The following is an 18,763-nucleotide window of genomic DNA, read 5'->3' as shown; positions in this document are numbered from 1 at the left end:
AAAAAAACACGCTGGTTCAGGATTGGCGGTGGAAATCAAGTTAGTGATGTGACGGGAGCCAACCGACTCCGGAACGCGCCACGTAGGTACAGAGTCGAAGAGTGGCCTTTGACTTAGATCATCGTGATCATACCCAAGCGTGTAACGTCAAGAAACTGACAGCTCCAAACTTTTGAAATATAAGCCATCGTCCAAATTCCCAAAGACTCACCTCACGACAACACTCAACACCAGCTCGCCAGCTTTCTATTATCAAGTTGCCTCTGACATCTCCATGTCCACAATCGTTCAAGCATCCAAAGTCTTTACTTAAAAGCATCATCGCCAAGATGAGGCGCACTTCGCTTCTCACCTCGTTGATGAGCTCTGCGGCCATCCTACCATGGCCTGGTTTAGCAAGAGAGGACTGTCCCACCACTGGGCCAGCAGCTGTTCCAACCGCTGTCCAGCCTTTCGAAATCGTTCATTGCATCCCGCTTCATCTCAGCACTTCTCTCTCTTCCAATACCGTTTTCACTGTAGCTGGCACAACCGTCAAGGTCACCAATGCTCCAACTGTGGTTAATACCGACTTCCTGACCACGATGACGATGACGTACAGCTCTGCTGTGTAAGCATTCTGATAATAGTCCACCATCAATGACTCTTTCAGCGCAGCATCTTGAATCTTCTTCTGAATGGTACTAACTTTGTTTCTTCTCCAGGGTCACAAACTCTCCCTACAATGGCCCTTGTGTCACGGTTACCGCAAATGTTCCTGCAGGATCCCAGCCGACCACCATTGTCATCCCTCCTCAAAGCGGCCAAGCCACTGGCACGAAGTACATCTGCTCTCCTCTCGAGTCCAACAAGCCCTGGTTGCCATCAACCTCTCCCAACGGTGGAAGCTTCACAACAGCCACGGCCCCCTATCCGGGCTCAACCTTGACGACCCTGACCATCCCCCCCAGCGGCGGCGACCCTACCGGAACTGTCCTCGTCCTGACCCCTGCGCCTACGCCGAATGCAGGAAGTCCTCCTTTCAATGGACCCTACACGACCATCACAGCTCCCGGTACGGTGTTGACTACTTTGACGTTGCCTCCCTCCGGGACCGATGGCACTGGTACCCAAATCGTCTACGTCCCACCGCAGACGGGGGGGCTGGTGACTGCCACGTCGACCGGCTCTCGGCCTGGTCAGACAGGACTCATCACCATACCCCCTGGCAAGCCCGGAGACCCAACGACGATTGTCACGATTGTTCCTCCTGCTAGCGGTGGCGTCGTGACTTCCACCTCGACCGGTACAACCCCGGGTCAGACGGGGCTGATTACTCTGCCTCCTGGAAAGCCTGGCGACCCTACCACTGTGGTCACGATTGTCCCTCCCCCAACAGGAGGCGTGGTCACTTCCACTTCGACTGGTACCAGCCCTGGTCAGACAGGTCTACTGACTCTGCCGCCCGGCAAGCCCGGGGACCCAACTACGGTTGTTACCATCGTCCCCCCTCCGACCGGCGGGGTTGTCACGTCAACGTCCACCGGCACGCAGCCTGGCCAGACTGGCCTCCTGACATTGCCTCCCGGAAAGCCTGGAGATCCTACTACCGTTGTTACTATTGTGCCGCCTCCTCCCACTGGGGGAGTGGTCACTTCCACTTCAACCGGCACCCGGCCCGGTCAGACTGGTCTGTTGACACTGCCGCCTGGAAAACCTGGCGATCCTACCACAGTCGTCACCATCGTCCCACCACCCACCGGAGGTATAGTCACTTCTACATCGACTGGTACTCAGCCCGGTCAGACTGGCCTACTCACCCTCACCCCTGGAAAGCCTGGTGATCCTACTACAGTCGTTACTATCGTCCCACCACCCACCGGAGGTATAGTCACTTCTACATCGACTGGTACTCAGCCCGGTCAAACTGGCCTCCTCACCCTCACTCCTGGAAAGCCTGGTGACCCTACCACAGTTGTTACTATCGTGCCTCCTCCTGGTGGCTTTGTTACTTCTACGTCGACTGGCACTCAGCCAGGCCAAACGGGCCTCCTCACCCTCACCCCTGGAAAGCCTGGTGACCCTACTACAGTTGTCACGATTGTGCCTCCTCCTGGTGGCTTCGTCACTACCACTTCCACTGGTACTCGGCCCGGTCAAACCGGCTTATTGACCCTGACACCAGGTCGACCCGGCGATCCTACCACAGTTGTCACGATTGTGCCTCCTCCTGGTGGCTTCGTCACTACTACTTCCACTGGCACTCAGCCCGGTCAAACCGGTTTGTTGACCCTGACACCAGGCCGACCCGGCGATCCGACTACCGTGGTCACCATTGTGCCCCCTCCGGGAGGGTTGACAACTGTCACCTCAACAGGCACTCGGACTGGCGTCACAACTCTCACGCCCGGCCGCTCAGGAGATCCAACGACTGTGGTTACGTTCGTTCCATCTCCCACAGGTGGCTTCGTCACAATCACCTCAACCGGAACAGGAACTGGCCTCATCACCCAGACTCCTAGCCGCCCAGGCGACCCAACTACCGTCATCACCATTGTCCCAAGTCCTACAGGTGGCTTCGTCACCATCACATCTACTGGAAGTAGCACTGGCCTGATTACTCAGACTCCCGGTAGGCCTGGAGATCCAACTACAGTCATCACTCTGGTGCCAAGTCCTTCTGGCGGGGTGACGACCATCACCTCAACCGGAACAGGAACTGGGTTGATCACTCAGACTCCTGGACGACCTGGCGACCCGACTACAGTCATTACTATTGTGCCCTCCCCAACTGGGGGCTTCACTACAATTACCTCCACGGGAACAGGAACTGGCTTGATCACTCAAACCCCTGGCCGCCCTGGAGATCCTACTACTGTCATTACTATTGTTCCGTCTCCTACTGGAGGTTTCGTCACCATAACATCTACCGGAACGGGTACGGGTGTCGTTACTCAGACTCCCGGCCGACCTGGTGACCCAACCACCATCGTGACTATTATCCCGAGCCCTACGGGAGGCATTCTTACACTTACGTCTACCAGTGGCTCAGTCACTGGCATCACCACCCAGACTCCGGGTAGACCTGGGGATCCCACTACTGTCATCACTTTCGTCCCAACCCCCATTCCTCGGGTTACTCTCACTCAAACGGGGTCAACTACCGGTCTTACAACCTTGACCCCCGGAAGAGTGGGAGACCCGACTACAGTCATCACCCTTGTGACTGGCCCTCCATATGTGACCGTCACATCGACGGGATCCTCAACTGGCCTATTCACTCAGACTCCTGGCAGACCCGGAGACCCGACTACAATTGTCACCATTGCGACTGGCCCGCCGCCCGTTACCGTGACATCCACAGGCAGCACCACCGGATTGACTACGATTCCGGGAGGACCTGGAGGACCACCAACTGTGATTACTTTTGTGCCGACACCACGTGTGACTACGATCATTTCAACAGCTAGCACGACCGGCTTGACGACTCTTCCCTACGGCGGTGACTCGGTTTACACAGTAGTGACATTTGTTACTCCCTCGTCACCGGTCACAGTCACTTCGACTGGAAGTATTACTGGTCTGACAACCCTTACTCCGGGGCCCAGTGGCGGCCCTCCCACGGTAGTCACCTTTGTTACTACACCTGTACCAGTCACAGTCACTTCTACTGCAAGCACTACTGGCCTGACCACCCTTACTCCGGGACCTAGTGGCGGCCCTCCCACGGTAGTCACTTTCGTTACTACACCAGTGCCAGTCACAGTCACTTCGACTGGAAGCGTCACTGGCCTAACGACTCTCACGCCCGGCCCCAGCGGCGGCCCTCCCACGGTTGTCACTTTCGTTACTACACCTGTGCCAGTCACAGTCACTTCGACTGGAAGCACTACTGGCCTGACAACCCTTACTCCGGGACCTAGTGGCGGCCCTCCCACGGTAGTCACTTTCGTTACTACGCCCGTACCAGTTACAGTCACTTCGACTGGAAGCGTCACTGGCCTGACTACCCTTACGCCCGGCCCCAGCGGTGGTCCTCCTACGGTTGTCACTTTCGTCACTACGCCCATACCAGTCACAGTCACTTCGACTGGAAGCATTACTGGACTGACTACCCTTACTCCCGGCCCCAGTGGCGGCCCTCCGACTGTCGTGACTTTTGTCACAACCACGGCTCCGATCCCACCGGTGACCATCGTTTCGACCGGTTCTACGACCGGTTTGACCACTGTCCCACCGGGTCCCAGCGGCGGCCCTACAACAGTCATCACGTTTGTCCAGCGTCTAGGCTTCATCACCACGCTCACTTCGACAGCCACCCAGACTGGAGTAACAACTGTGGTTCCTACAGACCCTGCTGGTACCACCAGTGTCATCACTTTCGTTCAGCCTCCTACAGGCTTCATCACAACAGTAACGTCCTCGGCTACACGCACTGGAGCGACCACCATCATTCCATCCGATCCTGCTGGCACCACCAGCGTCATCACCTTCGTCCCGATCACGGGCGGGCTCACAACCATCACTTCCACAGGCACACAGACGGGAGCTACCACCATCATTCCATCGGATCCAGCCGGAACTACCAGTGTCATCACTTTCGTTCCTCCGATCACGGGTGGCTTGATAACTCTTACGTCGACTGGTACCCGAACAGGAGTAACTACAATCGTTCCAACGGACCCTGCTGGAACCACCAGCGTCATCACTTTCGTTCCTATCACCGGTGGTTTGACCACACTCACATCGACAGGCACTCAAACAGGAGTCACTACTATAATTCCAACAGATCCTGCTGGAACTACCAGTGTTATTACCTTCGTTCCTCCGATCACAGGTGGCTTGACAACTCTCACGTCAACCGGCACCCAGACGGGTGCAACTACAATCATTCCAACGGACCCTGCTGGAACTACCAGTGTTATCACTTTCGTTCCCCCTATCACGGGTGGTTTGACCACTCTCACATCGACCGGCACTCAAACAGGAGTTACTACAATTATCCCTACGGATCCCGCCGGAACCACCAGTGTTATCACTTTCGTCCCCCCTATTACGGGTGGCTTAATAACTCTTACGTCAACCGGTACCCAGACGGGTGTAACTACTATTATCCCCACGGATCCCGCCGGAACCACTAGTGTTATCACTTTTGTTCCCCCTATTACGGGTGGCTTGATAACTCTTACGTCGACCGGTACCCAGACGGGTGTAACTACTATTATCCCCACGGATCCCGCCGGAACCACTAGTGTCATCACCTTCGTCCCTCCGATCACTGGAGGACTTACGACGGTTGTATCTACAGGCACACAGACTGGCCTCACTACCATCATCCCCACGGATCCTGCTGGCACAACAAGCGTCATTACTTTTGTGACCCCTAGCAGCACTAGCAGCAGCTCGACCTCAACCACAATCGCCCCTGGCCCGACCTACAGCTGCGACGCTGGTGGCTACCTGATTCAGAGCACCACACTCTACCGACTAAACCTCACTACTGGGGTTCAGACCACGGTTTCTACCAATGTTGGACCTGGTGGTCAAATCAATGCGATTGGCTATAACCCCTTGGATAACTACATTTATGGCATTACTACTGTGAACAATGTGAACCGTATAATCCGCATCGCAAGGAACGGCCAAGGGGTTCTCATTGGCCCAGATCTTCCAACTGGATACTACAACGTTGGAGAGATCGACACACTCGGACGGTACTACATCAGCGTTAGCGGTGGAGCCTGGGCACAAATCGATATGAACCCCAACTCGGCGACCTTCACGCAGATCATCGCCACAGGTACTAGTACTATCGCCAATGGCGTATCCGACTGGGTTTATGTACCCGGAGGTGGCGATTACCTCTACAGTATCACGGGAGTCGACGCCAACGGTCGATTCTCATTAGCGAGATGGAGTCGGACTACTCATGACTGGTCAATTGTACGGACATACACGCGGATCAATGGCAACGAAGTGTTTGGAGCGCTTTATGCCTCGAGCGGCAACACGTTCTACGGCTCCGAAAACAACAGCGGAAATATTTATAATTTCAACGTCAACTCTGGTCAGCCAACCTTGGTCTCCGATGGTCCTGTTTCGGGAGTCAACGATGGAGCTCGCTGCGTATATGCAGCAGATCCATCCATTCTCACCACTTCCACAAGTTCTACCATGACCAGCACGACTTCATCTTCGACGAGCAGTTCCACTTCAGCCACCCCGACTTGTACTTCCGGACTGAACTGGGCGTACTACGACTTCAACCAGTCGCCTAGCAACACCACCAGCTACCCAGGACAGATTCCCTTCCACGTCGTGGCTTCGGGCGACGCCTGGGCGGACACATACAACAACGTGCGTACCGTTCTTTCAGGACAGAGCCCTCAGACCACCGGGGTGACGAATCTCGTTGGTACCACATTCGGCGGCAACTGCGCCGAGACTACAGATCCAACACCCGTCGTTTATGGCACAACAGTCAACGGCGGCTCGAGATACTGGTACATCCAGCAGACGGGCTACTTCCATCCCAACGTATCCGGCACGTATACTTTTGCCTTTGGTACGGCAGATGAAGGTGGGTACGTCTGGATTGGTGACAAGGCGGTGACCGGTTTTACAAACGCCAATGCCGACCTCACTCGATACACCCAACAGCCCGCAACCGTCCCCACATTCACGTTCACAGCCGTGGCGGGTCAATATTACCCCATCAGGTTCCTCTATGTAAACGCCCAGGGCTGCTACCAGCACTCTTTGACCGTTACAAATCCAAGTGGCGCCGTTGTTGCGTCGCAAACCGTACCGGCGACGAATAACATCTTCGTGCCTGGCGGCTGCGGTAACGCGCCCGCACAGTTCGACATTACGCCTCCTGGTACTTCGACTACCACTCCGACTGTGACGACGTCTCCGACTTCGTCGACTTCTACCACCAGTCCTGCCACTACATCGACTGATACTTTGACTTCGTCCACCACTGCTGCCCCGACTACAACTGACACCTCCACCACGTCCAGCTCGACGACTTCGTCCTCGACTTCTTGCGTGGTCTCCTTGACGAGCACGGCCTCGGCCGCCGCCCCGGCGGGTGCCACAGCCCAAGTAGTTGTTCCTGCCTGCGCCACTGTCATGCGATTCACCGTCCTCGGTGGCGGCGGTGGTGGCGGCGGTGCTGGTGCATCGATCAACGGCTCCATCGCTGTTACCCCAGGCGAAACTGTTTTGCTGCTCGCTGGCGGCGCTGGTACGAGAGTCAATGCCGTTGGTGCTGCTGGCCAGAGTCAGTACGGCAACGGTGGATCTGCCTCCAACAATGGCGGTGGAGGTGGCGGCGCTTCCGCTCTCTACCTCGGCCAGAACCTTCTTGCGGTCGCTGGCGGAGGCGGCGGCGGGTCCATCGTGGTATCCAACAACGGCCAAGGAGCTTTTGAACTAAACTACAACTACATTGGCGGAACAAGTAACGCTGGTGATAAGGGTTCTTCCTACAATATCACGCTGCCGAGCGGTACCGTCACGTCCACATCCAACGGAGGAGCTCCAGGCACTCAGATTCTCGCCGGAGCCGGTGGTACGTGGACAGGCTTGGGAACGTCGGCAAACGGAAATGCCGGAAGCGGATCCGTTGGTGGGAACGGTATTGCCGGCGCGGGCGGCAGCTTCAACGATGGCTCTGGCGGCGGCGGCGGTGGTTACCGTGGTGGAGGTAGCGGAGCCACTGGCTACTATTCGGTGGGCTCAACAGTCCAGCGTATGCCGGCCGGCGGTGGCGGTGGTTCCAGCTTCGTGGACGCCTCGGTTTCGGACTCGTTCCAAGGCCTCGCCGCTTCAACTGCCCCCGGTAGAGTTGTCGTATCCTTTGCCTAGTTATCCAAACGGGCTCCGAATGCATTGTGGTCATTTCGGTTTCACCTCTTGCTTTCTTTTTTCATTTGTCATTCTGGTACTCTTGGAACGCTGATAGACACTGTAACACTTCATACTCTCCTTTACTAGGCTCAAGCTAGCCTCAAGCAACACAATTTGTCATTGCTCTCGAATTACACTTATGTTAGAGATTTACTATCCGAGTGGTAGGCTACTTATTTCAAGTAACTCCCGTCAAACTTCTTATTCATAATATCATACTACAATCATCCAAACACCCCAAAAGATAAAGTCCCTCCTTCATCCTTGAAGAAGCAACAAGACGAACAAAAAAGTTGTTGGTGATTACCTAATTTACAGGATGACTCATCTGTCGGCAAAATGTCGCTTTGCCGACGAGACCGGAGGGAGACGAAAGCTCGGGCCGCTGCCAGCTGCCGGTGCGTTGTGAAATCTGACAAAGCAACAAAACTGGCAAGCCTGGGTCACCTCGGCATCCCGACATTTCGCCGTCATCGGTGTGACGAGAGAGCCCTCTGACACATACTCGCAGTGTTCCTGACAGTAAGGGAAGGTAAGTAGGTAGGCACGCGTAATTCGTATGTTGGTGGGAAATTGACCATGGACAACGCTTTCGAAGGGATGCATCGGACTTGACCTCGTCACTTTCTTTCTTGTCTTTCTTTGTCTTCAGCCTTTACTTTACTCTCATTTCACCACCTCTTCTACCCACTGTCAGGTACTCAAACCCGCACCTCAAGACATGCCATTCCCACCATGGCGGCTCGCAACAGCCACCCATCCAGCAGCAGCACGACGGAGGCTCGCAGAAGCCCCTTTGATGACGGGCCTCTCCCGCCCATCAAATCAACCGCGTGCCGCCGATGCCATTCGCGAAAAGTAAAGTGCTCCGGCGACCAGCCCTGTCAGAATTGTCGGCATGCCGGGAAGGGTGCCGAGTGCACTTATCCGCGCCGCAATAGACAGGTCAAGGTCAGACAAAGGTACTTTACATTTGACTTCTGACCGAGAGCCATGCAACTACACACAACACACACGGTTTCTTGCTTTCCTTTTCTTTCCTTTCTTCTTCCTCTTCTCTACTATGAACTACGGGATAATGATGAGCTCATGCCAAGTATTTGTTGTACAATTACAGCTACATTGACGGTCTTCTGGATGAGATTCGCCGTCTCAAGAACCAGGTTGCCTCTCAGAGCGCTTCGACCTCCACATGTGCGCCGCTAGATGACGTGATATCAACGACGACGTCGACAGCAACACCATCTCAAAACACCAGTTACACTGGCCACAGGGAGGTCTTGTCAACGCCAACGTCTGCAAACCTAGGCGACAACGAAGATCTCTCGACAGTGGCAGCGGCGGCGGAAGATGCAGTAGCAGCAGCCGGAACCGCAGCTCCAACAACGGCAACCCTCGAAGTTCGACCGTGGTTCATCAACGCCAACGTCTTCCGCACCCCGATCCTCATCGGCGAGGTCGCTGACGCCGCCTTCTCCACCCGCTTCCGCCAGGTCATCTCGGACCCCTACGCGCCGCAACCTCGCCACATGCTGCGCGTGAACTACGCTCCCGACGCCGAGCTCATGGCTCTCGTCAAGTCCTCCGACGTCGCCTGGCCCACGCCCTCGCGCTCCCGCTTCCTCGTCGAGGTCGCCCTCAAGTACGTCGCCCGGCGGTACCACGTCGTCCGCCGCAGCGCCGTCATGCGCGACCTCGAGCAGAGCATTCATAACCCCTCCTGGGGCGACCTCATGCTCCGCTCCAAGCTGTGGGCACTCTTCGCCATCGGCGAGCTCTACTCCACAAGGTCCATCCCCTCGGAGAAGGACTTCCCCGGGATGCCCTACTTTGCCAAGGCCTCGCGCGTACTGGGTGTGCTCGACGAGCGGCCGGGCACGGATTCGATCGAGATCATGCTGCTTCTTTCCTTCTACTCGTTGGCCCTCAACCGCCGCTATAGCGCCTTCGTCATGTCCGGCACCGCGATGCGCATGGCCATCGTTATGGGCCTGCACCTCAACATCCCCGAGTCCCAGTTACGCGACCCTGATGTACGCGAGCACCGCAAGCGCCTCTTTTGGACGACGTACATCTTTGACCGTATCTGGGCCTCCAAGCTCGGCCACCCGACCGCCATCCAAGACAGCGACGTCGGCGTCGATCTGCCCTCTGAGGGGGAGAATGACGGGGTGGCAGTGGTGCGGACTCACGCGACCGACTTTGAGGATACCGCATACCACGTGGCGAGCCTGCGGCTGGCAGCCCTCATCACCAAGACGGTCCGCTCCATCTACGGCCAGCGCAGCCAGGGCGAGGCGACGACACTGTCGACGAAGGTCCAGCAGGCGCTCAAGGATCTGCGGGCCTGGGTGGAGGATTTGCCTACCCATTTGCAGCTCGATAATGCGGGAACTGGGCCGAAGCCTATTTCGCTGCACTTGTCTTTTAACCAGGTATTGGAATCTCGCACAGACGCTCACCTGAAGAGGCAATCCTTTACTAACGCATGCTCCTTCAAGTGCGCAATCCTAGCAACACGCCCAATTCTCCTCCACATCCTACGAACAAAAGTCGCCTCATGGCCATCCGCAACCACGACCACAGAGACTCAGCAAGTCCCGGCGAGCGCAATCACGCTATCGGAAGCCTGTATCCGCTGCGCGCGCCACTCGATTCGCTTGCTGACTGAATCGTGGATCGACGGGTCTTTTGCGACGTTTGACTATTTTTACACGCAGTACCTTTTCTCTGCGCTGACGATCCTCGCCGCGTCGAGTCTTCTCCAGGACAGTACGTCAGGGGCGGGGACAACGCCCAATGACGACAAGGAGGCCTTTGAGGAATCGGTCAGGTTCCTCTCGCAGCTGCGCGACGCGGGGAATTTCGCTGCAATGGAGTACTGTCACCACGTCGACGTGATGAGGGCTGAGCTTGATAGGTTTTATGCGAAGCGTATGGGGAGGGTGGACGCTGAGCAGCAGCAGACGCAGACGCAGGTTTCCTCTACATCTTCCTATGGCGAGGTACTGCCGCCGTCGCACGGACCCGGACCTGAACCTGAATCCGGCCCGCTCATGTCGTCGCAATTCGGTCCCAGTGGTGCAAGTGGACTTCCAGTGCGGCCGGGGACGGGGCCCACGACGGCGGGAATGGCGCTGACGGAGCCGTCGTTGGAGGAGCTCCTTGCGCAACCGGTGTTGGATCTGCAGTTTTTGGAGGCGTCGTTCTATGATGACTTGCAGGCGTTGTATTGGCCTGATTTTAGCGCGGAGAATTGGGATACGTGGGCTTCTACCTGAAGGTCTTGCTGTTGTTAATAAGAGAAGAGGTGTGGGGGTGAGAGTTGAAATCTCAGGACTGCCCTGTTCAAGGACGAACGGGTGCAAATAATTCCGTGCCCATTGATGTACACAGTCAATCGAAATCGAAAAGACTCTGATTCGAAACATAAACGACAGATGAGATCCCGTCGACTTTGTTTTATTTGCGGGATCGTTTTCTTCCGGGGAGGTGGTCCAGGTGGGGGGTACGGGCACGGGAGAAATGGTACTTCTTTCCCGATTCGGTGGAGACAGGGGCCCGTGATTGGGGGGAATTTCTGTCTTTCTTGTTGGATTTCTTGGAACGACATGGTTACATTTTGGAGACGAAGTACGGATATTGGTACCTGCACGTCACGCAACTTTATGAAAGAAATTGTCACTCAGAGATAAGGGCGGATCGGCTTTTCATGGACAAGCTGTATTGTCATCTATGTCTTCTTTTCTTGGCAGAACACAAGTTCATAAAAAGGTATTGGATGCACGGGAAACTTTCACTCAATGTGTAAAAAAAAAAAAGAGAAAAAAAAAGGTTCACTCGTTTGCTTTCCTCTCCAAAAGGTCGTGTCATCGGACCTCCTCCAGCTCGCAAAGTCATGATCCCCTCTAAATTCAACCCGCCGCCGCTGGCGCTCCTTGCGCTCCTCCTGAGTGGCGCGTACCACACGACCGCCCGCGACATTTTCGTCTCCCCCGCAGGCACAGGCACGGGCACCCTCGACGCGCCGTACGGCTCCATCCAATCGGCCGTCGGCGCCGCCGTCGCGGGCGACACGATTTTTCTCCGCGGGGGCACGTATGCGCCGACGGCGAATATTCAGATTGCAAAGAGCGGGACGCGGACGCAGCCGATTACTATGAGGGCGTATCCGGGGGAGAAGGTTATCGTCGATGGGGAGAATATGCCTGGGTAAGTCTTTTTTCTCCAGCTGATTGTGTAATATGCAGCAGTAGTGAGACTGTGCTTGTGGGGCAGAGAATGTGGGCTGACAGGGGGCATTCCAACTTTCACCAGAACTCCAAAGGCGTTGGGTGAGGCCTTGCCCAATTCTGAGCGCGGGATCTTTCACATCCAAAATGCGAATTACTGGGCATTCTACGATTTGGAGTAAGTCAAAATCCCTTCACGTCACTTCTCTCTCCCAATCACCAATCAACACAACTGACCTGAACCAAGACTCATCAACGGGCCCTACGGGATCTACGCCCGCGACGCCTCCCACAACACCTACACAAACATCTCCACCCACGACAACTACGAAACGGGCTTCCAGCTCGAGGGCGCCTCATCCAACAACACCGTCGCGAACCTCGACTCCTACCGCAACCGCGACCCGCGCAAGAACGGCGAGAGCGCAGACGGCTTCGCGTGCAAGTCAGGGTCCGGCGAGGGCAACGTCCTGCGCAATGCGAGGCTGTGGGATAACGTCGACGACGGGCTCGACCTCTTCATGTTCGGGTCCGCCGTGGTGCTGGAGGAGGTGTATGCTTGGGGCAACGGGTATAACCGGTGGGGGTTCAGCCCGTTTGAAGGGGATGGAAACGGATTCAAATTGGGGATCACGGGGAACCCTGTGGCGGATCATGTAGTGCGGAATTGTATCGCGTTTGGGAATTGGAAGAAGGGGTTTATTGATAATGGGAACCCGGGTAGTTTGACTTTCGAGAGGAACTCGGCGTGGAATAATGGGGATACGGGGTTCCTGATGCGGAGTTCGTCTTCGGTTATGCGGGGGAATGTCGCGGCTGTGAATGGGGCTTCGGGGAGTGCGCAGGTGAGTTTGGTGAGTACTGTCACGGCGACGGGGAATTCGTGGAATGATGGGACGACGTGGACGAATGCGTCTTTTGTGAGTGTTGATGCGTCGGTTTTGAAGGGGCCTCGGGGCGCGGGTGGGAAAGTCGTGGGGAGTAGCTTTTTGACTCCCAAGAGTGGTGCGCCTATTGGAGCGACTACGTTGCAGGAGGTTTGATTGTGCGTGTTCGTTGGGCGTCTGCATTGATTTTGTGTACAATTCATTCTGTTCGGCATTTTCGACCTTGAACCATCTTTTGTAGTGTGCTTTACGCAGTAGTACGAAATACCGAGATGCATTAAGCCAATCAGATTCGCGCGACCGTTAGACCTACAGTAAGGTAGCTATGCAGTACGTTGGAAGCATTTCAGTTTCAGTCACCTGAAATCTTGATAAAGTGCCATGTCTTGGATGTCCTGAGCTGAATAATGTATTACTAATCTAATTTAGGTCTGTGATTGGAAGGCGTGGTATACTAGTCTCCACTAGCCGCCATCGCTCTTCATATCTCGGGTTTTTTATGTTGAGTCTCTCAATGGCGAGCCCGGACGCTTGACCCCAAATCTCAGAACCCAAACCCCAACCCTAGCCAAAGGCGCGCATTTCGACGCCCTCCATCATTGATGAGAACGTCCCACCCTAGTCACCACGAATCCACTATTGCACCTCAAGCTTTGGTCTCGCGGTAGGTCTTGATCTCATCTCTCTTATCAACGGGGCGATCGGCGTCGATGAAGCTCTTGGTGTCGTCGCGGGTGCACCAGCAAGCACCAGAGTCGCTGAAGAACAAGAAAAAAAACTCATGATTAGCCACTTTGAACTCTTTTTCGATTTCTACACAAGCAGAGCGCAGACAAAGCCCGCGTGTCACTTTGTAGACTCTGTAGCAAACTTACTTTGCCGCACACCAGCCCTCCGGCATGGTGAGCTTCTTGCAGAGCGTAGGGCAGCCCTGCTCTTCGCCGGCGGCGCAGCTTCGGACGCAGTTACTGTTGAGACGTAAGAGCAGGTTAGCGGGACTGAGCGACAGCTATGTTGACCTGAGTGTGAGCTATGGCTTGGAGGCTTGTCATTTCATACCCGTTGAGGCAGCGTCCGGATGCGCAGCCCGAGATCTCGTTCCTGTAGCACTTTGTGGCCGGGGTGGTGGCGTGGCCGTTCCAGCCGGCGAGGGTGCCGGGGATGGCGGCGAGGGCCAGAAAGGCGACGGCGAATGATGATTGGAGCATTGTGAATTTTTAGGTTGGAAAAGAGTGGGTCAAATGAGTGGATGCAGTAGTTAGTACGTCGTGTTGGTAAAAGAGAAAGATGGGGTAAAGAGTGTGGTGATGAGCCGGTGGGATGAGTTGTCAAATATGGTGGTATATATACGATTGAGAATCAATACTATAGTGTTGTGGGGATCGTTGCTGCATTCACTTGCAAGGCTCATTACAATTTACCCAGTAGATTCGGGGTTGATTAGTCGTGCGCTTCTGAAAGTGTTGCAAATTAAGTGACTATCCTCAATGTCGAGAGCGAGTCAGTGCGGACTTTGGTGGGACGTTGTTTGAGCCGCTGACTGCGGAATTCATCGTCTCAAGAGCGCAAAACCTGGTTGCCGATGGCAGTTAAAGGCGACAACATGAGACAATGAGAGCCAAATTTGAGACAAAGCACACGTGGATCAATGTCAATTAGTAGTTAATACGAAGTGTCAATTGCTGAGTATTTGGTCTAGCAGCAATCGAGCACATTAACCAGGCCAAAAGACGGTTCTAAAGCCGTCAGTCAGATGCGACGCTGTACGAAAATTGGATAGGAAATTTAGACTTTGGAGTGCGAAATATATTCCCACTTTGTTGGAATTGCAAGCTTCCTGGTGTTGCTATAGACGAGACAGCATAGGACTATATTTGGCGCCACCTACCACCGGGCCGGTAACCTGATGAAGAGCTAGAGAAACCTTAATTGGCGGCGCGACCGATGAATGGTGACACGCGGGAACTTAGGTTGATTGGCAACTTGACTCAGTTGACAACTCTGTCCCCTGGGTCCCACTTCAAATAATAGCCTAGCGGTGGGGGTGATTCTGCTTCCCGCTACGAGCGACGCACACTTTAATGTTGCAATCCTCTCTGGTGCAATGCGCGTGCGCCCTAGGTGTAAAGGCTATGACGGAGCTTCCGCATGGACCGGAGCTTGGACGTATTCCGAGACGTTCGTCCGAAAGTGTGTGAGGCTGCTCAGTGTGGGGTTCTCCAAATGAGCTTCATGACCACTACACGGAGCAGTTCACTTTCGCGGACGGATGCTTAAATGTCCGTAACCCGTAAGGCGTTCCGTCTTTTGTGGAGACTGTGGCCGAACGGCTGTGATGGCCGCCTCGTATGCTCAATTGATCGAAAGCTTGAAGGAATGAGATTTCTTCCCCTTATTTGAGGGAGCTTTTTATGCTACTGATTAGACCTAAGTGATTAGACCTGAGGCAGTGATTTACTCCCGCTTACGGCGTATGGCAATTTTGTTCACCTTAGAAGCTATATTGCAAAGGAGCTGAAAGCATCTTTCAGCGCACTCGACGACATTAAGATACTAAATGTTCATTTCCGGGTGGAAAGTAGTCAAAGTTCTGCTACAAATCTTCCAATAAAAAAAACACCATCCCCATGCAAAAACCCCACCCGTTGAGGTTTTCCCCATTTTCCCCGACTCCACTAATGCTGCATCGATCATCTCGCACATGCCATCATACATCACATCCATAAAAAGAAGTTTACGAAATGCCAGAAACATCACGATAAATCCCTCTTCACAGGCGGGAGAACCAGCTCATCCCGCCCCGCGACTTCGAGGGTACTCTCCCTCCCGCGCCACAGATACCTCACGTGGAGCGCTTTCCGCCTTAGCGGCGCCGGATCCCAGAATCCCAGCAGCGAGGCCTTTCTCACCCCGGCCGGGATCCGCAGCCTCCCGTCCTCCACCAGCGCTGCTACTGCGATGGTGACGTCTGCGACTTCTTCTGCGGCCCAGCAGTCTGAGTCGCCATCGCCATCGCCCTCGCCCTCCCCGTCGCCAACCTGACCCTCACCCCTGACGCCGAATTTCGCGCTGAGAATCACCAGTCCTCCCCGCTGCCGCTCCACGCGCTGCCGCGCCTCCACGGCGCCCGAAAGCACGACGGCGATGTCGTCCGCCGCAGCCCGCTTGCGGGCGATGTAGGCTTGCAGATCCGCCTCGCCAAGGTGGCCCCCGCGAGTGCGCTTTGCCCGCCCCGATGAAGCAGAGTACGACGAGTAAAAGTGCCGCGCGGCGAACGCAAGTAAAGGCACGGCAGCCGCGTAGAAGAAGACGGTGGGCGTGTACTCGGCGCGCGGAGATAGGAGCAGCGGGATGCTGAGGCGCTGGCTGAGGCGGGACCAGTAGAGGGAGAGGTGCAGACTGTGCAGAGTGACGCCGAGCTCGAGGCCGAGTTTGGAGAAGCGGCCTACAGGCCAGAGGTTGCGAAGGGCGAGGTGGCGGTCGAGGAGGGTGTTTGTGCAGAGTTCGAGTTCGAGTCTGGTCGGGGCGGTGGGGTTCGAGCTAGATGCCGAGAGGAGTGCCGGCAGGTCTTTGCCGTAGCGGAGGTAGCCTCCGATGGTATCTGCCGTCAAAGAGGCGGATACGGTCCACGAGCCGTCGTTGGCGATTGCCGATTCGTGGTCTAGCCCTCGGATACCGCACTCCCCGCGCGGGGAATCCTCGTGGGCTGTGGACGGGACGCGCTCGGGCGAGGTGGTGTACCCCACTTCGAAGCTCGCGGATGTCTTCATGGGGAACTCGGCGAGGAGTTGATTCTTGCTCACTTGCGAGAAGTCGGTGAAGAGCTTGATGGTCTCACCGGGCCAGACGCTCCAGTCGCCGCTGTCTGCGATTGCGTACGCGGTGCCGGCGCCCGTCCAGCGGTGGATCCCCAGGCCGATGCGGGGGGCGGATTGCGTCCATGGTCGGCTTGATTTTATGCTTCCCTCGAGTACTATCGGATAGGGGGCGTTTGGTAGGTGAATTGGGTGTGAGATTTTAGCTGTTAGAGATGCTTCTGGGAGAGCCTCTGTTTCTACTTCAATCGATGTCTTTGCGATGCGGTCTTCAGCTGTCCTGTGGATGATATCCTGTCGGAATTTGAGGCTGATGAGGGGACACGGGCGCTGCTCTGCCAGCTGGATGATTCGTTTCCGGGGAATAGTCAGAGGTAGTAATGGTTGGTATCGATCGGCTAAAAGTGGCAACGGGACCCGGTAGATCTCCTCTACGATGCCGTACACAGATCCGGTCAACGTCACCTGCGGAGGCGGGAGATAGATCATAGACTCCCGGGGCTGGTCAACACCAGCTTCGTCGCTCTCGTTGAGCGCAATCGAAGGCACCCGCTTCGACGTAGACGAGACGCGCTGCGCCTTCGGTGCCGCCGTTCTCTCAATCCACCGCCCCAGCACCGGCAGGCCAACGGTCACAGAGTGACTCAGTGTAAAGTCGAGAGGTGTCACGGCAGACCCCCGCCGGAGCGCCTTGGTCGCATCGAACCGGATGCCCAGATCCGACGACGTCTGCATCACGTCGGCCGCGCGCTGCCGCAGCTGCTCCTTGAGCGACATATCGTACGCATATCGGTAGTCCTCGTCAAGAGGCACGTCGAGCGCACTCGTCACGTCCCGCAACCGGCTCGCGTCGTACAGCGCCCGTCGGTACGGGTCAATCAGCGTCTCGAACCCTCTCTGCACCTGGTTGAAGTACGGCTGCGCGACGCCGTGCAGATTCTCGGGCAAGCCATCCCTGTGCAGGTACAGCAGCAGCCGGTGGTACGCCCGCCGTATTTGATCCGGCGTCAGCGTCGGGTCCTTGGCCAGGCACAGCAAGTCGTAGTAGTCGCCCTCGGCGCCATCGATGTCTTGCGTCGCATCGCCGCCGCCCGTGCTCACGGCAATTGTGCTCTCGTCGCCGACGTCGGAGGCGAGCGTCATACGCTCGAGGATGGAGGAGGCGTCGTCGTCGCCGAACTCGTATTCTTGTCGCGTGGCGGCGAATTGTTCGTTTAGGGAGAATCGCGACGATGCCGATCGCAGGGCGTGGGGAAGCTGTTGTTGCGCATGCTGCGGTAGCTGCTGCTGGTAGCTGCCTGAGGGGTGAAGGTAGGAGTAGTCCTCCCATGCGGCCGAGGAGCGAGCGGAGGAGTTTCGCGAGGGTCCGCCGCGGGTTCGGCGGACTCGGAGGCTGCCGGAGCGGCTCGGGGAATCGGCCATGTTTCGCGGGGGAGAGGTGCGGGGGAGGCGGAAGAACGAGAGACACAGCGATTGTGATTGCGACTGCGACTGCGACTGCGACAGACAAGCGACGACGGGAGCTGGAACAAAGGAAAGTTGAAAAGGCGAAAGAGGAGATGGGACAGCAAAGTTCCCAGAGGTTTACCTTAATTGACTCACTGGGGCCATGTTTACTTGCGCCGTGGTGATGGCCCGCTTGCCCGCCTCGTTGTCCAGCTCAGCTAAACGGGGCCATTGGGGCTTAGCACAGGGGTCCATCCTGGACGGTTGGACCTGCGTTTCCTGGGGCTGCTGCGGCGAGCGGGTGTCGGTTTGGGATTCCCATTGACAGGGACAGGGATTCTCCAACCCCACCATCGTTCGACATGATCCATGCTGTCACGGACTCACGGCTGTTTGCTTCAAGTCGGATTACCTAATGTGGGATGGGCTCAGGCAATTCCTGACTTGCGCTATCTGACAGCTGAACTTGCGTGGACCTAGTAGGCATCGT

The 18,763-nt window shown here is 56.0% G+C and overlaps 5 protein-coding genes across 5 annotated transcripts; 3 read left to right on the top strand and 2 right to left on the bottom strand.

Moving 5' to 3' along the window:
- Nucleotides 1-329: 329 nt before the first annotated feature.
- Nucleotides 330-7,851, top strand: CCOS01_07005 (uncharacterized protein; the record flags this gene model as incomplete). The annotated part of the gene is made up of 2 exons (XM_060455172.1): nt 330-610; nt 705-7,851. The coding sequence occupies 2 exons, from the start codon at nt 330-332 to the stop codon at nt 7,849-7,851; spliced, it is 7,428 nt and encodes a 2,475-aa protein (XP_060314872.1).
- A 777-nt stretch (nt 7,852-8,628) lies between these two features.
- Nucleotides 8,629-11,174, top strand: CCOS01_07004 (fungal specific transcription factor; the record flags this gene model as incomplete). Its single annotated transcript, XM_060455171.1, has 2 exons — nt 8,629-8,855; nt 9,011-11,174. 2 exons carry the CDS (start codon nt 8,629-8,631, stop codon nt 11,172-11,174), a joined length of 2,391 nt encoding a protein of 796 aa, XP_060314871.1.
- Nucleotides 11,175-11,791: 617 nt separating this feature from the next.
- CCOS01_07003 (uncharacterized protein) lies at nt 11,792-13,168 on the top strand (the record flags this gene model as incomplete). Its single annotated transcript, XM_060455170.1, has 3 exons — nt 11,792-12,105; nt 12,211-12,303; nt 12,373-13,168. 3 exons carry the CDS (start codon nt 11,792-11,794, stop codon nt 13,166-13,168), a joined length of 1,203 nt encoding a protein of 400 aa, XP_060314870.1.
- Nucleotides 13,169-13,658: 490 nt separating this feature from the next.
- Nucleotides 13,659-14,220, bottom strand: CCOS01_07002 (uncharacterized protein; the record flags this gene model as incomplete). Its single annotated transcript, XM_060455169.1, has 3 exons — nt 13,659-13,770; nt 13,888-13,980; nt 14,072-14,220. 3 exons carry the CDS (start codon nt 14,218-14,220, stop codon nt 13,659-13,661), a joined length of 354 nt encoding a protein of 117 aa, XP_060314869.1.
- Nucleotides 14,221-15,765: 1,545 nt separating this feature from the next.
- Nucleotides 15,766-18,249, bottom strand: CCOS01_07001 (DnaJ domain-containing protein; the record flags this gene model as incomplete). The annotated part of the gene is made up of 1 exon (XM_060455168.1): nt 15,766-18,249. The coding sequence occupies one exon, from the start codon at nt 18,247-18,249 to the stop codon at nt 15,766-15,768; it is 2,484 nt and encodes an 827-aa protein (XP_060314868.1).
- Nucleotides 18,250-18,763: the final 514 nt, after the last annotated feature.

This window comes from Colletotrichum costaricense, assembly GCF_030867565.1.
Source record: "Colletotrichum costaricense strain IMI 309622 chromosome Unknown Scaffold_6.1, whole genome shotgun sequence".
Taxonomy (NCBI): domain Eukaryota; kingdom Fungi; phylum Ascomycota; class Sordariomycetes; order Glomerellales; family Glomerellaceae; genus Colletotrichum; species Colletotrichum costaricense.
The sequence above is the reverse complement of the archived record's forward strand: the minus strand, read 5'-3'. Positions and strand labels throughout refer to the sequence as shown.